Here is a 22,088-nt window from a genome sequence, read left to right on the forward strand (position 1 = left end):
TCCTCGATGAAGCCTCGAGCTGAAACGTGTTGGTCACGTAATGAAGTCTTTCATTACAAGCGTTGCTGTAGCTTTGGCCTCTTCAGGTTTTCTCCTCTTCTTCTACGAGCACTTTTGAAGGAGGCGAGGTTGAACGCTCAGCTCTGTGCCTCGCAGCCACAGTGAGCTTTGATAGGCCGCAGCGACACCTCCTCCTGCCCTGTCCGCCCTGAAAGCCAGCTCTTTGCAGCACGGGCGGATAAGCAGTGGAGAAAATGGATGCATGTTGCACTCCTGGTGTTTTCTGCGCAGGTCTGAAACTCGTAAGTAGATCTTAAACCGAGTAAAACTGAATTTCCTCCATTTGTAGCCATCTTATTTACTTGATCTGCTGAAGGTGAAGCACTTGCTTGTTTATTGGTTGGATGATAATGTCTCCTTATTACTGTCACGTAGTCATCGCACTGATGCTGAAGCAGCAGAAACAGATGTATTAATGTGATCCTTTTGAGGCCTTTATAGGTTGTTTTCAGTGTCTTAGTTCACTAAGTAGTTGTCTAAGTAATATATGTGCACCCAGAAACACGCCATAACTGGGCGTTGTGGAAACACACAGAGCTGCACTCCTCTCCTTTGCAGCGCAGCTCCATGCAGCACTGACACACTGCCACAGATTCCTGCATGCATGTAAATCACAGTGATTAGATGATTCCCAGAGAAGCCGTCTCAGGACACGTGTGACAGACAGCTTTGAAACACGCCTGATCTTAAAAAGCAGGTGACACGGGTACGTTCATCAGATCGCCTCCCGCAGAAAGCCTGAAACGGCCTCAGAGTCTGAAAGCAGACACACACAGAGGAGTGAATCACGTCTGTGTGTGTGTGCTGACTCAGCAGGAGTAAGATTACAGAGAACGGTGTTTAAAAGCACCACAGAGAGCCTTTTGGCTTTACTATTCTTTATATTCTAGGATTTGCTGAATCTGATTTCTGTTTTCCTAAAACAAATAAAAATAAAAAAGAACAGCATTTCCATCTTAAAATGATAAAAACAAAGAGCAAAAATTCCAGAAATTCAGGGAATTATCAGTTTGATGCTGAAAATATCCTGATGTGGGCACCAGGACTTCATGTTTGGCCACCTCGCCTTCACTTCTCCTGCAAATCTGTCCATAAATTCCTGAGCAGCTGCTGAAAACTATCTGAAACAGTCACACGACGCTCTTCATAGAGCTGATAATAAATATCAGGAGGCCTTTAAACAGTTTTGAGTCAGACTGAGAAAATAATTCATTCCTGATTAAAATCTCTCCGCATCTTGTGTCCTGCTGATGTTTTTCTGGCTGTTATTTTTGCTGTGAACTGTCACACAGTGGGAGCTGCGAGCGCAGAGAAAGTGGGTCAAACTGTCGGCGTGACTCATTAACACGGAGCACAAAAAGAGGCGGAATGTTCCTTTAACGGCGGCTCTGCGGGGCCTGCACGTAGCTCACGCAAGCAGCGCAGCGTGTGTGTGTGTGCGTGTGTGTGTGTGCTACGTGCAGCTCTGTACCCCTGCACACACGCTCCGCCCACAGCCGTCTCTTTGTTATCTCTGCAGGATCACACCGCTGAAACTCCGCAGATGTTCCTGCGCAGTAATCGAGCCTTAGCGCGAAATGCGCAGGCGCAGCAGATGCGTACGCGGTGCTGGTGTGTGTGTCCTGCAGCTTTGCCACAGACGGTCGGTCCGCTCCGGCTCACAATAAACAACAGTCCTCGGTGGGGTGTGTGCCTGCGCTCCAGACCTCCGCCAATCAGAGCTCAGCTCCTCCCCCACGTGGTGAGCTTGTTTACTACGGGGCTCGAGCGGCACCGCGGGTGCTGATGGGAAAACCCGGCGCGGATCGGGGAGCACCAGAGTTCAGAGTTCATGTTTGTTAGTCTTCGATCCTCCGGACTGTGTCACATGACGTTCTATGACGTCATAAACTCAAGGAAAGCGGGTTTTGGAGGCTCGTGCTTCTCTGGTGTACGTGACTCTCACTGGGGATTGTTATCCTTCAGCAGGAACATAGCTGTGATTTCTTTCATCTCATCGATATCTCTAAAATTAGAATCCACCTGTCTGAGAGTGAAACACTCGTTCATGCGTTTATTACTTCCAGGCTGGACGACTGTAACTCATTATTATCAGGATGTCCAAAAAACTCCCTGAAAAGCCTTCAGCTAATCCAAAATGCTGCAGCAAGAGTCCTGACAGGGACTAGAAAGAGAGAGCAGATTTCTCCTGTTTTGGCTTCCTGTTAAATCCAGAATTCAAAATCCTGCTCCTCACATACAAGGTCTTAAATAATCAGGCCCCATCTTATCTCAATGACCTTGTAGTACCATATCACCCTATTAGAGCACTTCGCTCTCGCTCTGCAGGCCTACTTGTTGTTCCTAGAGTATTTAAAAGTAGAATGGGAGGCAGAGCCTTCAGTTTTCAGGCCCCTCTTCTGTGGAACCAGCTTCCAGTTTGGATTCAGGAGACAGACACTATCTCTACTTTCAAGATTAGGCTTCAAACTTTCCTTTTTGCTAAAGCATATAGTTAGGGCTGGACCAGGTGACCCTGAATCCTCCCTTAGTCATGCTGCAATAGACATACACTGAGACCTCCTGTCTCCCCCCCTCCCTGATTCTGGCTCTGTTGGAGGTCTCTTCCTGTGCAAAGCGGGTTCTTCCTTCTCACTGTCACCGTGTGCTGCCCACAGCGGATTGTATGATTTGGGGGGTTTTCTGTAAAGCACCTTGTTGTTTCCTGACACAGTGAGAGCATAGAAAAATGTTCAGAAAGACCAAACAGTATCTGAACCTCTGTGTCTGTGATAATAACAGTGTGAGTGTATTAACTGTAAGAATTGTCAAACTGAAGATCAAATTTCAACTTTGAAGCCAAAGTTTGTCACCCAGCAGGACTCAGAGTACGTCTACCTCAGAGCCTCATCAACACTGAGCTTATTATTCCCTCTATTTAAAATCATCTTTATTTGGAGGAATGTGTCATCTCACGTCTGTTTCCCTTCATGCTTGTGCTTTCACTCTGGTATGTGTTTTGTCCTGAGGGGCCACTCTAGTCCAAACTGGTGATTCACCGTTTAGTGGCACAAAGAAAGAAAAAGAAATCCTCAGACATCTGCGAGTCACGACGGTAAAGTTTGTGACTGACTGCATAAAAAAACACAAATAACATAAAGGTGGAGGCAGCAGGTATTCTTCTCACCTCAAATTTAGGATGACGGATTCTTTATCCAAAAAACTCAGAAGATTCCCGTTACAGCAGCAAACACAAACATACAGCAGCTTCATAAATGATATGAGTAAAAAGCTCCGTCTGCGTTTCAGGTTCAAAGTTTGGCTCCACTTCTGAAAACAAATCTGAACTTTTTAAATAACCCTGTAAGCAAACTGAAGCGATCACATGACCGCGCTGACAATAGAAAACTGCGTTTCAATAACAGCAATGTCTGAGTTTATGTATTTCACTTTTACTTAACCAGGAGGAAAAAATGCTCTAGAGAGCAAAAACCTCTATTCCAGTCGCATCATCACAGCTGTGATCAGCAGACGTTTAGCCAAAAACAACAAAGAGCATATCAAGTCAGCTGCTTTGTCCTGACTAAATGCTGGCAGGTCGTGTTTGAAGGCCAAGAAAAACCATGAACAGGATTCATCCAGCATGAGCTCCAGCAACAGACAGACCGAAGGAGAGAACTTCCTCCACCTTTTTACAGGATGTAGGTCAGTCAGTGAGAACAGAGCAAGAAAGGTCAAAGGTCGAGCCTGTGGAAGGACAGACAAGCCAAGATAATCTAAATCAGTAAGTTTGCCACATAACATGACACAAAAAAGCTCCATAAAAGTTACAAAATCAGAGTAGCATAGAATAAAATCCAGAAAATAACCCAGTAGAAGAGCTCTGCTCAGTAGAAACCACATAAAATAGAATAAAAAGATTTCGTGACCTCGAAGGTGAGAGTTTCTTTCCAGCTTCACAGAAAAACCGAACCTGAACCAAGTCCTGTCCACGGCCTCTCTAATTAAACTCACTGTGGAGGTGGTGGGTGGGGGCTCTGCGCTGACCCCTGTGTGACCCGCTCAGCTGCCCCTCTGTTATTTTGAGTCTTCACTTGTGGCTTTTACAGAAAGCAGGGTCAGGGTCCCCGGACCTGCAGGGGAAAATGTGCCGGTTTGAATATCAGCCCTGCCTCCACCCTGCCTGCACCACCTCCCTGTCAGCTGAAAGATGCTGAGTGATGCCCTCCTCCCCCCATCCGCCCCTCCTTCGGTTTGGGTGGAAAGTTCCTACAGCAGCTGCTTTGCCTGCGTGCAGCTCTGAGGGTTTCAGGAGCTCCCGTCCAGCCGGATCCAGTCCGGGTCTTGCAGGTCTCTTGTCCCGCACTGAAGGTGTTGAACTGCAGCCACACACACTCTCCCTCACACACACTCTGAGCTCTCATTGAACGGCAGCAGACACACACTCAGGAATCCTCCGAGTCTTGTTTTTGGTGCTTTTCTCAGTCTGCAGGTAGGTGACAGCTGCTCGCTTTAAAGCACTTTTACTGCTCTCAGAGTTTTACTGCTGAAGCATGCGCAGTGCGCGTGTGTTTTTATTTATTTATTTGTTTGTTTGTTTGTTGTGTGTAGACTGTGTGTAATGCTGTGAGGATGGGGCTGCTGGGAGTTACAGCGTCGGGCTGACTGCTTCTCTTTTTCTCACTTCTTCTGTTTGATAATCTTTTTTAATGAAGGATTTTTTAGTTTTTTGTGAAAAGGTTCATATTTTTGTGTCCTCCTCCTCTGCGTCGTCCTTCCGATCAAACACAGCGTGAGGAGTTGGAGGAGCCTCACTTTGTGTTTCAGGAGTTAATGATCAGCTGCAGAGTTGCTATTTTCCTGTTCATGCGGGGCTCTTATTGTGGAGGGACGAAGGAATCCGATTGGTTATGTGTGCGTGGGTGTGTCGGTGTGTGCGCACTAACAGTCTGAAGTGCTTTATGTTGAAAAGCAAGGATCCTACAGGAGTGATTCCCAAAGTGGGCTCCGTGAGGCTGATTTTAGGAGTTGTTTGCACTTCCTGTTAATTCCATTTTACAGAAACTGGCTGCAGTTCAGCCAGAGGAGAAACAGAGCACGCTCTCACGGTAAAACTCGGTGAATATAGGCAGACAACTTCTAATATGATCAGTAACTCTATGGAGACGCAGGACAGAAATCGAAATACCACATTCATGAGTGGCGTGTTTCTGAGACCGATAAAAATTTACTGATTTAAACTAGAACTAGAAAAAATTGCATTTCCTGCGAAAATGCTGTGTGGATGCCTTAACGCGTAAGATGTCTGCTGAAAAAAGCTGAAAAAGTTAAAAAAATTGCAAAACGTTGTATGGCAGTGAAGAAACTGAAAATTTTGCAGAAAACAGGTGAAGAAGCAGAAATTGTTTGCTGAAATGTGGTGAAAAAAAAATGTTGCCCTGAGCAGGATTTGAACCTGACCCTCCTGGTCTCAAGGCAGCCACTTGTCTCACTGAGCCAAACTCATTCTGACAAAGAACATGTGGAGAGACTGACAATTTTGCTGAAATGAGCAGAAGCTGCTGAGAATTGTGCTGATATGAGGTGAAAAGGCTGAAATTTTTGCAGAAAAGAGGTCAATCAGCAGAATTTCTGCTGAAAACAGGTGAAGAAGAAGAAAGTTGCGCTGAAAAGAGATGAATAACCAGAATTTCTGCTCAAGAGTTTTTTTCTGAAAACAGCTGAGATTTGTGCTGATAAGAGGTGAAAAGGCTGAAAATTTTGCAGAAGAGGTGAATAAGCAGAATTTGGGCTGAAAAGAGTTTTTTTCTGAAAACAGCAGGAAAAACTGAAAATTCTGCTGAAAATGGGTGAAAAAGCTGAAATTTGTGTTGAAAAGAGTTAAAAAAGTTTTACTGTTAACTGAAAGAAATTTTGCCATAAGCGGGATTTGAACCCCGGCTTCCCAGTCTGAGAACGGATGCTCATCTCACTGAGCTAAAACACAGGTCAACCCGGCAAGGAAAATCAGTGAGGCCACTGATAATATGGCAGAAATGGGCAAAAAATATTGCAAAAAAAAATTCAATATCTCAAAAAGTATAGAAGTTATGAGCACCAAAAGTCATAGCACGCATTAGCAGAAAGAGCAGAATTTTTTAAAGAAGAATAATTTGAGGGCATCCACACAATAAAATAGAATAGCCCTTTATTGTGATTGCACATGTAGATAACCTCCAGCTGGGTGTTAGTGACGCTCCTGACCTCTGCTGGAGACATTGTTTGGAAACAGCTGACGTCCTGTCCCAAGTCATTAAAGGTACTTCATGTGAAACAGCCGTGCAGCCGAAACCACTTTCAAACCTTCTAAAGTCAGTGAAACGTGTGTTTGTGCTGCAGAGAGGTCGCCTGAAGCTAAAACACGGGCAGACTGCGCTCTCGTGTAATACCACTGTGAGCCACAAGGTGTGTAAGACAAGAACACGCCAACAATATTTAACCGCGTGTTAGCGCAATATGTGTGTGTGATTCGTATTTCCACCACGCTTGATCTCCGTGTTTGACCGCTGCACTGAAACATTGTTGCAAAGAGCTGCAGCGTTCTGGGGAAAGTTTTCATTGGAGAGTTTTTACAAAAAGCGTCTTTAATACTATAATACTGTGTAGATGTGTGTGTGTGTGTGTGTGTGTGTTTGAACTTTAAGGGACACTCTGGTGCTTTGGTCACTGACATCACCAAATAGGACACCATTTAAAGAAGTCAGCATCAGAAAAGTGTGCAGGGAAGAGTTCAGGATTGCCTTAAACTCCAACATCTGAAAGCCTGAAGTGAAGCTAAAGTATGTGGACGCCACCCCTGACAGCGCTTCCCTGACTGCTCGCTCTGAATGACGGGAAATGGAGAAATTGTTTATGCTGCAGCTTGTAATGATCATCAGCCATGGCCTTCCAGCTTTCTACCAGCTGTTTTTCTCTGCTCATTCAAGATGACAATCACCCCCCACCTCCACCCCACCCCACCCGAGGAAAGAAATACACAGAGGAACATGTCCACATACTTTTGGTCACACATGTTAACAGATGTAAACTGATAAAAAGAGGCTGATGGACAGTTACACCCATTTGCTCTCTTCATGTTAATCCTCTACGCTGTTAGTGACAGTGATAGTGAGCTGGTAATGACACACACACACACACACACACACACACACACACACACACACAGCCTGACTGTAAATGACTCTGCAGCCTGTGACTCACTCAGATTTAATCCACAGCCAACGTTTTCCCAGCAGAACGATTCAGATCCTCCAGTAAACTAAAAAACAACAACGATAAAAGTACACAACGTGTTTGTGTACTCGGAGTGGATATCTGCAGACTCACAGTTAGATAGGTAGTCCACTGGTGCCCAACCTGTGGGATGGGCCTCTCAGAGGGTCAGCAGATAAATCTTAGCCGTGAGTTTGTGCACAGATGCAGTGTTTACACAAAGGCGGAGGTGTGGCGTTGGTCCTAATCCAACACGGCGTGGGCGGGGCATGCACGGTCCCTTCAGGTTTTCTTATCTGAATCATTAAACACCGTTTATAAATTTCTCCTCTGCTAATATCTGTGACCGAAGCAGACAGTGATGTCCTGCTGACGAGCTGCTGGTGGAGGTCCTGGTTCTGCAGCGGTTCCTCTCCTGGACAGAACCAGTACCTCCAGCCACAGCCCTGCAGGTGTTTTTCTTCCAGCCACATGGTGGTTTCCTTCACCTGCAGCTTCCTGGCTGTGCTTACAGAGACTCCTTTGTTTCTTGCAGACATGATACCAAAGGCTCGTCTGGGGAAGCGTTCTCCTCTTGGGGCACTTGTGACCTCTACCTGTCCGGGGGTCAACCTGGAGACTGGTGAGACTGTGGTGACGATGGTGGCAGCGGGACAGCAAGCGACAAGCAGAGCAGACGGCCATCTTGGATTAAAGGTGAGTGCTGGTCCTGGATGTTGAGCTGAGCAATAATGTGGGGAAAACGCAGCGTCTGTCCAAATTAAGAGTATTTCTGTTCGTGGAGGTTTGTGTTGACTGGCAGCTTTCTGAGCCAATCACAGTGAGCCGTGTCTGTCTGATCTCAGATGTATTTCCAGTGTGGAGGAGCAGGTGAATCTTCAGTCGACAGCTCGCCTTCATCCTGCAGCAGATCCGTGTCCTCCAGCATCGATGTCCCGAAAAGGTCAGACGCGTCCCGCCTCTGGTGTTTATTTATCGTTTACTCTGTGTTTACCTGTAAACGTGTTTAAACGCCGCTTCCTGTCGTCCTGCAGTCAGAGGAGTCCTCATGAGGTGGACATGAACGAGCTGATGGCAGCGATGGTTCTCAGCAGTTTGTCCTGCAGCCCGCTGCTGCACAGCCCCGCCCAGCCTGACCTCGCAGGTACACAACATCAAACAAACAAACAAGCAACACGTTTTTCCTCCACGAAGCGAGGCTGGAGGTGTTTCTCCCTCTGATGGTTTTTGTTGTTTTTGCTGTTTCAGCAGCTTCGATGGAATGTGGCGGCGGCGAGCTCTCCGACAGCGGCTACTGGAGCGTCGGCCACGCTCACCGAAGCCCGGCTCCTTCCCCGCCAATCAAAGAGTCCGATGCCAGCCCGGCCACGCCTCCTGATGAGGGTGTTGACATGGAGCTGGACCAGGTGCTGTTTGATGAGCCAGCACCACGGAAACGCAGGGTAAGTGGCGGTTTACAGCAGTCACGGAAAAACGATTTATTGATTGTCGAAGTGTCGAAGACCACGAAAGCTGCCGGTGGTGATGATGCGTTTCCTCCTGCAGAACTCGGTGAAGGTGGCGTACAGGTGTCTGTGGCCGAGCTGCGGTAAAGTGCTGACGTCTGTGGTGGGAATTAAACGCCATATCAGGACGACACACCTGTGGTAAGCCTCACCGGACGGCGGCTCCATTCTCTGGCGTTGCTCAGCCTCAGGACGAGCTAAATATGGAAGCTCGTTACTGCCAGAAACATTTGAAAACTTCAGATTTATATCTTTACATTTTTATATCAAGTCTGACCGCAGCTGCTCCCACACAGATATGCAATGTGTTCATATTTACATTTATTTTTTAAATCCTGAAATTTCAGCATTTTAATGAAATTTCTGACATCAATGGGCTTCCATATATTTTTAAAAACTGTATTTATATAAAATTGTTCTTCAGAAAGTTTTTCTGACAGTAAGGAAGGAATTTGTTTAATAATAACCTCTGACCTCTGACCTCTTACAGCCGTGGTGGCGAACATGAGCGCTGTTCCCGCAGTGAGGAGGATTTTTACTACACTGAGATCAACCAATGGGAGCATCCGCAGCAACGGTCTCCTCCCCATTCTGGACACAGCGGCTCCTCCCCCGCCTCACCGGCTTCCTCCCCGTCCTCGCCTTCCAGCCCACCAACACCGTCTCCACCGTCTCCCTCCTGTGCCGCCCTGAGTTGCTCCGCCCCCTCGTCTTCTGGCAGCTTCTGGCAGGTCCAATCAGAGCACTCCTACCAGGTGTGTTGATGTTTTTTCGGCTGTAAAATATTAATGATTACTTTTATTGTTATAGCTAACTCGTATTTTTTTGTTTTTAGGCTCCTCCTCCGAGTCAACACGTGGTGTCAGCGGCAGCAGCCACACCATCCTGCCGTTGGACAGCCCCGCCCACCACCTGCCACAAACAGGTAAATCTTCAGAGCAACTAAGATCTGTATTTATAGGAACCTGAGAGAACTCGTTATTAACGGGTCGCTCCCGCACATCTGGGATCTCCATGTTTGATTTGATGTGGTTTCCACGTTTTTACGCCATCACGGGTACATTTATCCGGGCTTATGATGCCGCGAGGAGCACGCTAACTTGCGATCAGGGATCTGAACCTTTGTTATCTGTGAAAACATAAACACAGAAGTATCTAAATAGTCTCTGCTGCGGGCTCAGCACGCCCACAGAGGATAAACAGCGGAGCTCAGCAGGCGTGGGTGCTGCCCGTCTGCAGGCTCAGCTGATATCGCCCCCAACACGACGCGGATACCTGGATGTAAAGTCAGAGCAGTTGTTGATAAGCTGAGTTAATAATAGAACTTTGGCTGTTTTTAATCACACGGCTCTGCAGTAGGTGTCTGTGTCGCTGTAGTTGAAGCAGGATGCAGCTGCTGCTGGGGGAGGTGTGAGCTTAAAGGTCGAAAAACAAAAAACAGTTCGATCAGAAAGTTTCCCCAAAATTCAGACTTCAGTTTTTTAATAATCAGGTTTTATTGTGAAGGTGTGCTGAGCTCACACTTTGTGTCCTCGAAGCTACCGAGGAGCAGCGTGGACAGTTAGACACTACAGCTGCGTCGAATGGGCTAAAAAAAACAGTATCCGGTTACCATGACGTCTGGCACGAGATGTATCCTTCAGTGAGACCCACAGTGTAATTGGTTGGGTCCACGATGAGACCAGCTCACCTGTCCCCCCCCCCCCCCCCCCCCCCAATTCAGAAAAAGGATCGTGAAGCAAACTTCTGTTTCATCCCTTTAATCCGACAGAATGAGTCAGACTCATCATTACTGCACCACAGAAGTTGTTGCTTCCCTGCTGGAGCGTTCGTAGGTATTTCAGGATCCATCAGAGAAAAAAGCTTCAATTAAGTTTGCTGCTGCTACCATGGCGGCACCCGGACACCGAACGTCTCTCAGTCTGAGGTGGAACCGACATAAAAACTAAAAGCGTCCCGCAGCAGGGTGTCAGAGGTGTAAGGTGAAATTTTGGCTCACTTGTGCTTTGGGCACAAAAACTCGGCGTGACAGAGCTCTAACGAAGCTGCTGCCCTCGGCCGGGTCTTTACGGCGGAAAGTCCACAATTAACCCAAAGTTATCCTTAAAGAAGAGTGAAGGTTGTGTCCTAACAGTGTGTGTGTGTGTGTGTGTGTGTGTGTGTGCACAGTGAGGCTCTGTCTTCATTAAAAACAGACTTTTCTGTCCCCGATCTGCAGAGGAAGCAGCACGGAGGACTTTCCCTGAGAATTTTAGGTTCTATCCAAGTTTTTAAAGCTAATTACGGTGCATCCCCCCCACAGCCGGCTCTCTGCCCTCACTTCTCCAATTCGGTGTTTTCTCGGTGAGTGTGCACAGCAGCCGATTGTTTGCTTCCTGCCACCGCAGCCTGTTCAAACTGGTTTCATTCTGGAGAAAGGAGGGTGCGTACTCCTCCCTCATGGTTTCATTCAGGCAGGAAAATCCCCTCACATCATTTGTGATTAATTCTCCATGAGCTGTGCGCGGCAGAGCAGCGCTGCCACCTGCAGGCCGGCAGAGGACACTGCTCAGCGGTGACGGCTGTAAACAGCTGCTTCATGCACGACTGCACGACTGAAAACAGGCAGCTGGGCCTGAAAATAAAAACAAAACACCTCCTGACGACGAGCCAGACACACAATAACATGAACGTGTGGAGGCGTCTTGTCTTTTTCATCCTTCTGTGGCGATTTTATCTCATGTCTTCGATTCTTTGTCTCTGCTTTGGTCATTTTATGTTTGTTTTTTGAATTATCGTGCTTCTCTTTGACTTTCCAACGTGGAATATGAACACTTTAATCAAGGCTCCGTCCCCGAGAACGGGTCACGGCGCCCTGCTTCTGTTTTTTTTGTTCGTGCTTCAGAAAGCAACAGAGAAACAATGAAAAGCTCCAATCTGACCCCTCTTCCTCTCTCTTCTTCAGAGTCTGTCATTCCGGGTGCGTTCGGTCAGTGTGGGAGAGCAGTGGCTGCAGCATCAGAGCGCCCCCTCCAGGTCAGTGCTTCTCTTTTGTTGAACAAAGACTGTATATATGAGATGGCTGTAGTCTATGAGATCCTCCCATTCAGCTGATCGCTGAGCTCAGTGCACACGTCCCTGATAACGAAGCCACGGGAGGAAAACTCGATGACACAGTGGCGTCTGATTGGCCAGCTGCTGTCCTATGTTGGCTCGAGCTTACAGCTTCCTTTCATGTGCGTGAAGCTTTAATCTTGAAGTCATTCGCTGACCCTTTTGTCTCCGTGTTTTTTCAGAAGGATTCGCGGCGAGGCCAAAAAGTGTCGTAAGGTTTACGGCATCGAGCACAGAGACCAGTGGTGCACAGCCTGCCGCTGGAAGAAAGCCTGCCAGCGCTTCCTCGACTGAGGCGATGGGAAGAGGCAGGAAGACTGGGAGGAAGAACAGAGGCTGGACTTTACTGGTGGATGTTTCTTTTAATGTTTTTACATCTGGAACCAGAAACGGTCCCAAACCTGTGCGATGAACATTTGGCAGCTCTGAAGCAGCTTTACACGTCCGCGTCACTTCCAGCTGAGCGCTCTGCGACTAAAGGAGCATTTCACGGTTTCTGCCGCTCACAACAGCTGCTCTTATCTCTCTGTAAACACTTTGACTCTACTGATCTGAAGTAACTACACTCGGAGGTCAGTTTATTAGGAACACAGCAGCAAATCTGCCATCATAGAGGTTTCAACACGTCGGAGCTGCTTCACACGTATCCTGCTCAGCGATGTCGACCAAATAACAGAAACGGACGCCTGAAGTGAAGCAAAGGTTGAAGGTTACGTTTTTAATGAGTCAGATTTACAGACTGTCCAAGTCTGGTTTGGTGCTAAAAATCCAAATTTAAAAGAAAAGCAGCACACGTGAGATCCTGGAAGTCAGATTTTAGTTTGAAATCTCAAGCTCAGCGTCTCGCTGTGAGAGGGTGAAGAGAATATTTACAGGCAGTTTCTACAGTTTTTTCTTTTTTAACAAAAATTTTAAGCAGAAAATTCAGTGCTGCTTCCATTTTTTAAACTTGCTGCTCCTAATAAACTGGTGACAGAGTACGTAACATTTGCGTGCATATATACAAATAGAGCTATAATGAAAGAGTTCCTCTTGGAGCTAACACCTGGCACCTATTTTTTTGTTTCTTTTTGATATGTTGTATAAAGAGCAGAACTGACCGTCAGCAGCTTCTGATCGCTGAGACGTCGGCGAGTTTCTGAGAGGCTGAAAACACTTAAAACGAGACTTTTCTCGAGCAGGTTCTGCTGAAACGCGGCCGCTAACGTCCCGTTTCTCAACATCTCGTCTGGATTAAGTCTTTTTTTTTGTAATGTTTGGAAGCTGAAGCCATTTCCGTCTCTGTGCAGTATTGATCCGTTTACACAGAGTTATAATATCTATATTTTATATCTGCTCTTTTCTGAGATGTACATACAGATGATGTATTATGGGTCCAAATATGACGTCAATAATCAGTCTCACCGCAGCGAATACGAGACAAAGATGTGTTGATATTCTGCTTGTTTATGAAGCAAACGAGGAAGCTGAGGAGCGAAATCGTGTCGTTTTTACCGTGATTTCTTTTCTACATGATGTCAGTCCTGATGTTGTAGTAAATAAAGCAGAAAAAACTCTGGAAACGTCTTCGGTCCTTTTATAATCTGAACAAATCGCTGTTTAAGACTCATTTAATTTTGTGTTTCTCACAATCTTATTTTCACAGATCCGAAGCTTTTTATGAATCTCAGTTTTTGTCTCTTGGTTTAAGGTTTTTAAATTCTCGCAAATCTGAAATTTTTTCTTGTAAATTTGAGCTTTTTCTCACAAATTTGAGGGGGGGGATTTGTTTTTCTTTTGAATTTAAAGCTCAGAATATCAACCCCCACCCCACCTCTTTTTTTAAAACCTTTGTCCGTCATGATACCTGATGGAACAGAAGAGCTCGAATGCTCAGAGGTTCTTTGTGTTTTAAATAAAGTTTTTATTCATGACTCAGTAATCACAACAAACTGAACAAAAACTTCCGTAAACAATAAAAAACAAAGCAAACTGCCGCACACACCCACACAGGTGACCGCTGTAATAAATTATATGTACAGTCCAGGTCCATCCGGGACTTTGTCCCACAGAGGAACTCCCAGAGAGCCGGCCGCCCAAATCTAAAGAGAAGAAAAGACGACATTAACGACGAATAACACCGGCACAGAAGAAGAAAATGTGAGAATCTGCTGGAGCAACTTTATGTTGACTGCATCTTTATGCTGTGGTATCAGCATCTACTTTCACAAATCAGATCTTAAAGCCTTTTTTACTTATTAAACAGCATATTTATCTGTGGATTTTATTGTGAAAGGTCAAGGTAGGAAGTAGCTGCACTTCTGCATGTGTGTAAATGAAGAGACAGCAAAGTGTTTTTGAACGTTAAAACACGCACGCTGAGATAAAGGATTATTCTGAACAATCATGCAAAGCTCCTCTCAGAGTCCAAGCATTAAAAAAAAGAATAAAGCTGAAGCACAAAAACACAGCAGAACGTCTGCCGCAGAGCACGAGGAGCTCGTCCCTGCTGCTGCGTCGTGTCGGCAGAAAATGTTTTAATGAACAAAAACGATTTTGGTACAATTGATTTTTAAGAGCTGCACTCAAATAAAGTAAACAAGGAGGGCCGATTCTGATGGACATGCGCACGTGTGTGTGTGTGTTGTACTTGCCATTTATCAGTTTTGTTGTGGGTCGACTCGCTCTTTCCATCACAGGCGACAATCTTGACCTTGTCGACCTTCACGAGCTCGGTGACCTCTCTGAACTCAACGTCATTCAGAACGAACGTCCACACGTTGTCGCAGAACCTGTATGTGTTCAGAGATCCCTGAGAGGTGGAGACAGAGACAGAGGCGGGGTTGGATGATTTTTTTTTTAGGAGGCGGAGCTTGAGAAAATACAGATGGACTCACCCTGAAATTGACCCTGTTGCGGACTCGGTTGGCGAGCGCTGTGTTGATGGCTTTATCGAACTGGAGGAGGACCTGAAGAGCGAGCTGAGGAGTTATCTGCTGAGTCTGAACACACACACACACATTTATTAGTTTAAATTTAAGATTTTTAAATAATAAACAGCTCAAAGAAATGGTGGGAACACGCGATCATTGTAGTAAAACACAAAGTCAGGTGAACATTCGAAGAAGAAACCACTGAATCTATTTCACCTGCACAGGTGCAAATGAAATGAGATGAACTCGAGGGCAACAACAAGACAACACTCACAAACAGGAATGTTGTAACAGCTGATGGCACACGGAACAAAAACAGAGAATTACTTTTGTTTGTGTAGCTACTCTCCTAATTTTATACCCAGTTCCTAAAATTATAGCCCAGCAGACCGGTGGGTGTGCTGCCACCATCTGGTAGAACTCGGTACAACAGTGAAGTGCAGCCATTCGAACTTGTGTTGGCATCTTTGCCAACACGAATTGTTTTTGAACTAAAGTCTTAACGCTTTGTTAGTTCTAAAAGGTTTAAGACTTTTTTGAAACAAGACTTTACAGAAAAATCAGAAGCACAATTTACATTTTCAAGACAATTTTTTTCTGAAGTGATTTAAACAGATGTGCTGTACTCAGGTCATCTGCCACTTTGCACTAAAGTGGTTTGGTCTTTGAGCACACAGGACTTTCCTCTGCCTCTGGAGGGAGCACTGATTGGTCTACGTGTAGTTAAAGAGTCAGATGTTTCCTCGTATTTCTCACCACCTGAAGAACAAACTATACTCTCCCACAGTGCGGCACACCTGAGAGGGCGAGTGTCAGAGCATGATGTGAGGTTCAGACGTGAAAAAGAAGCGTCAACTCGTTTAATTAAAAGGCTTTCTCACCCTTGAACCAGGTAAACAGAACCTTCATCACTGTTACAGAACAGTAACTTGTACGTCTGTGAACTTTGACCTCCCCGCTTTTATTCATCCCCTACAGCTCACACCTGCAAAATTGTAACCCCTCTCTGGTAAAAACTTGATTTTTTTTGCTTGTTTTCTGGAGTCTGAAACATGGTACAGCTAGCAGGCTACTGTTAGCTCATCCGGCTAACAGGCTAGCGGGGAGCTGAATGCCACCAACTGGCAGCACTGGCTCCGTGTCCGCGGGCAGTGTTACCTGTATAAGCTCGTCCAGACTCTCCTGCAGGCTGTTTCCCAGCGTCGTGTTCCTGTACAGCTGATACGCCATTATGGAAACTCCGAATGAGCGAAAACCAGCAGCGAACTATCCTCCAAACACAGGACGAGCAAACGGAGCTAACTGCTTCCCTCCACAACAACAGCCTGAAGGACCACAAGCTAAAAAGCTAACAACACACTTCCGCTAAGATTTTTCGAAATAATTGTCATTCTGACTACGTAAAATAATTTATGCTTTTAAAATATCAAGTTGTTAGTCGTTGACATTTTAATTTAATATTTTAAATTCATTTTATTAATTTAGTTCAAAAGGTATTTTGAATATGTCAACAAATTTACTTTTATTAGTTTATAATCAATAAAATATTTCCTTTATGATTTTGTTAAAAGTTATGTATATAATTTAAGTAATTTTTATTATTTGTTTAAATATTTTATTAAACATTTTCATCTATTTTTAATATTTTAAGAGATTGTGTTACTTTATTCACCTTTTTAAAAAATAATTTCATGTTATTATGTTACAGTATTTTCAGGACTTCCGACGAGTGGATGTGATGATGTTGTGTTTTTGTCAACACTCATGTTTGCTCAGAAAGGATTTTTTATTTTGGAGTTTTATTTTGGAGGTGGCCTCTTCCTAGTGTGTATTGCTTACTTGATGCAGAAAAAGTCTGTCTTTTTCCTTCGAGTTTTCGTCCTTTTAAAAAATGATTTCATCCACGTTCGATTTCTACTTTGTTTGTACCAGTTTTATAGGGTTTCTGGTTATTTTTCAGTTTTTTGCTCGTCTTGTTTTTAAAGTGAAGCTGATGAGATATCACAGCTGTGATTGTAATAGGAAGCACTAGATGGCAGCAAAGCTTCAAACTGTAGAAACACTAACCTTCCTCTGCAGCTCCTTCATTTATGACAGCGGTTCCCAAACTGTTTTTGCTAGGCCCCCCTTTGTTTTACAAGAAAAATGTTGTCCCCCACCCCCCGGGCGCGCGCGCACGCACGCACAAACACATCCTCCAACCACACGCGCCCATGTTTTGCTCCATTGCGGTTTATTTCACAGCTCAAACATTTAGTAAACAATTAAGCAAATACAAGTAATCTGCAATAAATCACAGGCAGTAATAAAATAAACTTCTAACTCTTTCACGCTGCGTCCGCACCTACGGGTATTTGTGAACACGCAGCTGTTTCGTCCATGTAAACGGCGAATCACCGAAAACGGAGATTTTTTTTTAAAACTCCTTTTTGCATTTATGTGTGGACGAGGAATACAGAGTTCTTCATGCAACGTCAAAGGTATGTGCCTTTTTCACGTCACGCTGTGCGCCACATTATTGTTTACATGAGATGAATGGCAGATGGAGACAAACTACTGTTAATCTGACTGTCTGCAGGTTTTACACGCAGTTACTGTCCCTCCATTTAGAAAGGCAGAGGCGTCACGCTGTGATTATTTTATGTGTAGCTGGTTTTTTCCTGTGTAATAATATTCAACATTGCATCAATACATTTTTCAAAAAAAATGCCTCTCTGTGCAAAATGGGTTTAAAAACATAAACAGCTGTGGGATCCTGTTTGTCCGTGATTTGAACCGGGGGAACAAATCATGTCAGGATCAGCCTGATGTTATTTGTATCCCGCTGTGACTTTACTGTATAAAGAGCAAACATCTCCAAAATGTCAGGAGTAGTTAGTCATTACAACAAGTGTTTGTGAACTAAAGATCAAGAATGTGGGATCCTGTTTGTCCGTGATTTGAACAACCCAGCGCTGCTCCTGATGCAGGGAAAACCAATCCTGCAGGGAGACCTACCTCTGTACCTGTGCAGGTGAAGCCAAAGGGAAGATTTGCTTCACCATATTTTCTAGTCTTTGGCTTAGAATGAAGTTGGTTTGGAAACGTATTCAGCGATGCTTCATCTCCTGCTTTGCGTTTGTGTGGGCGCCCCAAAGCGTTTTTTTTTTTTCCCCCCTTTTCACACCGCCCCCCTGCAATGGCTGTTCGCCCCCCCAGGGGGCGGGCCCCAGACTTTGGGAAGCTTTGATTTATGAGTTTCTCTGTTATGTTGCCCTGAGACACTGGCCCCACTCATCAATGCCAGTGGAGGTGCTGGAGCCTATTCCAGCTGCCACAGAGTGAGAGGCAGCGTGTATCCTGGACAGGTCACAGGTCTGCAGCCTCTTGGTGTCAAATTGCAACCAAAGTAAAAAACTTTGTGAAAAGTGTGGAAAAAGCAGTGTGGCTTACCCCATCACTGCCCCTCCTGCCTCCGAGAGAGGAGGCACACAGCACTGCTGCAGTGCATCATGGGACCAACACCAAAGAGTGTGTGATCTGGAGACAGTGCATCAAACTGTTCTGAAATAATTTCTCACAGATGCCTCAGCAGTGTCGAATTATGACCTTTATTTACTTTTGTTCCTTTCCAGCGACTGCAGAGGCGTCTCGTATCTCCTTTAGCTCGCTCTTCATGTGGTCCAATCACAGCTGAGGACACCAGTGTGAGCGACGCCCACATTTAACCTGCAGGTGGAGGCCATCGTCGGCCTCAGCTGCTGTCACAGAGGAGGTTATGATGGGATGTCATCACTGAACAGATCTGTTTGGCCAGCCGTTCTAGTGACCTCTGACCTTGCTGCAGGTAAATGATAAAAATGGCGTGTTAATCTGGAGCCGTCTGTCGCTGCTCCAGATGATAACACATCAGGTTTCACGTACCCCTCACTGAGCATGCCCAGTGACTCCCACCCAGAACAGCTGAGTAGGCTGGTCTCAGAGAAGGTAACGACCAAGATAAACAAGTTAGAGGAAGTACCTGATGATGTCAGCACAGGTGAGAGCTGCAAACAGCCACTGATGTCCGAGTCTGAGCCATCCCTTACCTCGCACTTCAAACAAATATGTAGAACTGATTTTTGTCATCCGATTAATTAAATCATTAAAACGTCTCAGTGATGCTGAACAACTACTTCATGCTTTATTACTTCTGGACCACAGTAATACATCATCAGCCTGTTCACTCTATACATATACATATTTTAATAATGATCTCGTCTGTGTGTGTTTATTTTGTAATGTTTATATTTTTCTTTAGTTTTTATTTTAATACTTTTGTGGTTTATTTTTCAGTATTTTGACAAATTTTATTTGAATCGCAGATATGAATTTTTTAGTGTAATTTAGGTAGTATTGTATTAACCTCTTAATATCATTTAGCATATTTTTGGTCTTATTGTAATTTTGCATTTTATTTATTTTTATTTATTTATTTATTTTGCATACTCCTCCCATACTGACTTCTCTTCACTGGCTTCCTGTTAAATCCACAATTAAAGTTCAAAATCTTTCTCCTCACATACAAAGTCCTGAATGATCAGCTTCCACGTTCTCCTAAAACACCTGAACTGAAGGCAGCAGGACTCCTTCCTGGTTCCTGAAGATGCTCCACCTCTCACTCAGGTGTTCAGTTTTAAAAAGACTCAGGTGTTTTCTCTTAGGTGTAAAACCTGGGACCGATTGGTGAATGTGAAACATCTTCACAAACCAAAATCCCTTCGTTGTTGGGATGTTCTCTGTGACGTCACAGTCGTCTTACACAGCACTCGTGTGAGCAGCAATAAAACTGAAGTCAGTCACAGGATAGGAGACTCTTCCACAGAGGAAACAAGTCTGATCGTAGTCACTGCTTTGTCTCAATTGTTTCCATTACAGCAATGATTCCCATTGGGTCCCCCTAGTGGGCCACAGAGGTACTGCAGGTTGAAATCCTGTACAAGTATGTACAGATCCATTTTCATATAAATAGGAGATGGTTAGTTTGCTATATATTAGATATTGCTCATTACTCTTGTGTACCAGTGGCAGATGGGTCGCACACTGACTTTAACAGCAGTAGTAGTTATTTAAAGCCAACAGCCTGTTTGGTTTATGTTTAAAGGAAATCTCTTCCTGTTCTGTTTCAGTTAGGGTGAAGATTTCAGATGCGTGGACCCCTGTGGGATTTTCTGGTCTTTAAGTTGTCCACAGTGCTCTTGACTTTGGAAATCTGTTCTCTATATTTGCTCTATCGACTTTAGGACAACAGAGAACTGTAGCACTTTGTAAAACTCTAATCTGGTAGAAAAATACAATAACAATAATGTATGATAGAGTGTCTGTTTGTTCATTTAATCCTTTGAGCTCGTGTTGTGTGTTTGTCATAGTTTCTGTCTCCTCCGTGTTGTCGCCTTCACTGAAGCGAATCAGCCTTCGCTCTCTGTCTGACCACACATGCGTCACATGGACGGAGACTTGACAGATGGTTCAGGTGGAGATTTAACAGCTGATAGTTTAATTGTGGAGCGTTTGCTGTGGGTGCGAGGAGGTTAAACAGCTGATTAATGCGAGGCTAACAGCGAGCGGCTCCTGCAGTGGCTCCTCCGTCTCTCGCCGCTGTGATAATGAGCTCATTCGATATGCAGATTCGATCCCCAGAGGCCTCGTACAATTAATTGTTCTCGTTGACTCGAGTAATTGTTTGTTTGCAGGTTTAATTTGGAGATTTAGAAAGCGTCACATGACGAGCGCGAGCCGAGCTTGATGTAATGAGCGGCAGCTGATCTGTGACGTCATGTTATGGCCCAAATGATGGCCAGCGCGGTTCAGTTACAGCCTCAGCTGAGCTTTGGATCACATGTGTCACAAAGCAGGGGTGTGTCTACAAGGGGGGCAGTGGTGGCACCAGCCAAGCCATCAGACTCGGGTACTGTTAATCTTACAAAGTAGCTGAGTACATTTACTCAAGTACTTCTCTTAGGTTTAATGTTCTTGTACTTCAAGTATTTCTATGCTGCGTTCTGCTTTTATATACACCAGGTAATGAGGGAGAGGAAACAGGTGGGGGCACAGCTGGAACTAATGACAGAAGAGGGGCTGTTGTGATTTGGCACTTGATGAGACAAGGGAAGCAGAAATGAGAGACCAGAGACCATCAAAATAAAACAGGAAATGACTAACAGATATGACTAAATCTCATATCCCGATATAAAACATCTATCGTCCGATAACGATATAAATCACAAAAATGTAACATTTTCTGTAAATTCTGTGAATCTCGGGCAGCTGAAGTGTTTCCAGCTGGGCGTCGTGTATCTGGAGTCGAGTGTTTTACCGATGCATGAAACTACACATTTTTAGACGTTTTCTTTGCGGCGTGCTGCAGGGAACAGCCTGTTCTAACGTTTGAGTCTAAGGTTTATTTTTTAGCACCTGACGCCTCTTTTTTGCTTCTCATCGGTAAATAGTCTGCATACTATTTCACATGATTCAGTTTATTTTGAAAAGTCTCAACAGGATCTTGAGCTTTATTGTGAAAGGTTTATGTGGAAAATAAACAAGCAGACACGCGATGGTTTTACCATTGTTGTTGCTAACGACAACACATAAAAACAGGTGTTTGTCCGTCCATAGTGTGGTTGTGTGTGTGTGTGTGTGTGTGTGTGTGTGTGTGTGTGTGTGTGTGTGTGTGTGATCTGCTTTGATAATAGTTTATTTGAAGGAAAGGCTGAATATCAGACATGGGAGAATCTGATGAATTGTAAATATGAAAATCATGAATACGTATATTTCTTCAGGAAAACAAAATAAACTAGTGATAAAAAATATTTTCACTTGATATTTATTGTTAAAAGTTTAAAGAAATGTAACTAAATAATAAAATAAATAAAATGTGCTAAATCCACAAAAATAAACAGTAACAAATGATAATTATATTAATTGATGTTAAGTATATTAAAATGGGTTTTAAAAAACTGCACTTTGTACTTGTTTTTGTTGCAAACTTCTGAAAGTACATTTACACTACAACACCATAACCTGAAAAGTAAATCCTGCCCAGAGACCGAGAGGTGCGCTGGCGGAGGCTCGACCCTCTGAGTGCGTCTTGTTCTCAGACCTGATTGGTCAGTAGGCGGTGATTTCATACCTGCCCTCTTATCTGGAAGATAACCCTGAACAGGAGGAAATACCACAGCATCTCCAGGCTCCACATGCTCAGTGTGAACCTGTGAAAAGGACAGGGCACCATGATTGGTCCTGCCAGATCAGGTGTTCTCAGGTGAATGCT

The 22,088-nt window shown here is 44.6% G+C and overlaps 2 protein-coding genes across 2 annotated transcripts; one reads left to right on the top strand and one right to left on the bottom strand.

Annotated features, from left to right (window-relative positions):
- The first annotated feature begins 194 nt into the window (after positions 1-194).
- On the top strand, positions 195-13,450 carry znf395a (zinc finger protein 395a). The gene is made up of 10 exons (XM_076885287.1): positions 195-302; positions 7,826-7,986; positions 8,136-8,233; positions 8,325-8,434; positions 8,539-8,732; positions 8,836-8,936; positions 9,286-9,550; positions 9,631-9,720; positions 11,740-11,810; positions 12,071-13,450. The coding sequence occupies exons 1-10, from the start codon at positions 263-265 to the stop codon at positions 12,180-12,182; spliced, it is 1,242 nt and encodes a 413-aa protein (XP_076741402.1). The 5' UTR covers positions 195-262; the 3' UTR covers positions 12,183-13,450.
- Positions 13,451-13,767: 317 nt separating this feature from the next.
- Positions 13,768-16,156, bottom strand: gtf2a2 (general transcription factor IIA, 2). Its single transcript, XM_004565756.6, has 4 exons — positions 15,959-16,156; positions 14,765-14,869; positions 14,522-14,679; positions 13,768-13,969 (listed from the first exon to the last, which is right to left on the bottom strand). Coding segments are annotated over exons 1-4 (336 nt in total). The 5' UTR covers positions 16,031-16,156; the 3' UTR covers positions 13,768-13,968.
- Positions 16,157-22,088: the final 5,932 nt, after the last annotated feature.

Source organism: Maylandia zebra, linkage group LG1 (assembly GCF_041146795.1).
Source record: "Maylandia zebra isolate NMK-2024a linkage group LG1, Mzebra_GT3a, whole genome shotgun sequence".
NCBI classification, from domain to species: Eukaryota; Metazoa; Chordata; class Actinopteri; order Cichliformes; family Cichlidae; genus Maylandia; species Maylandia zebra.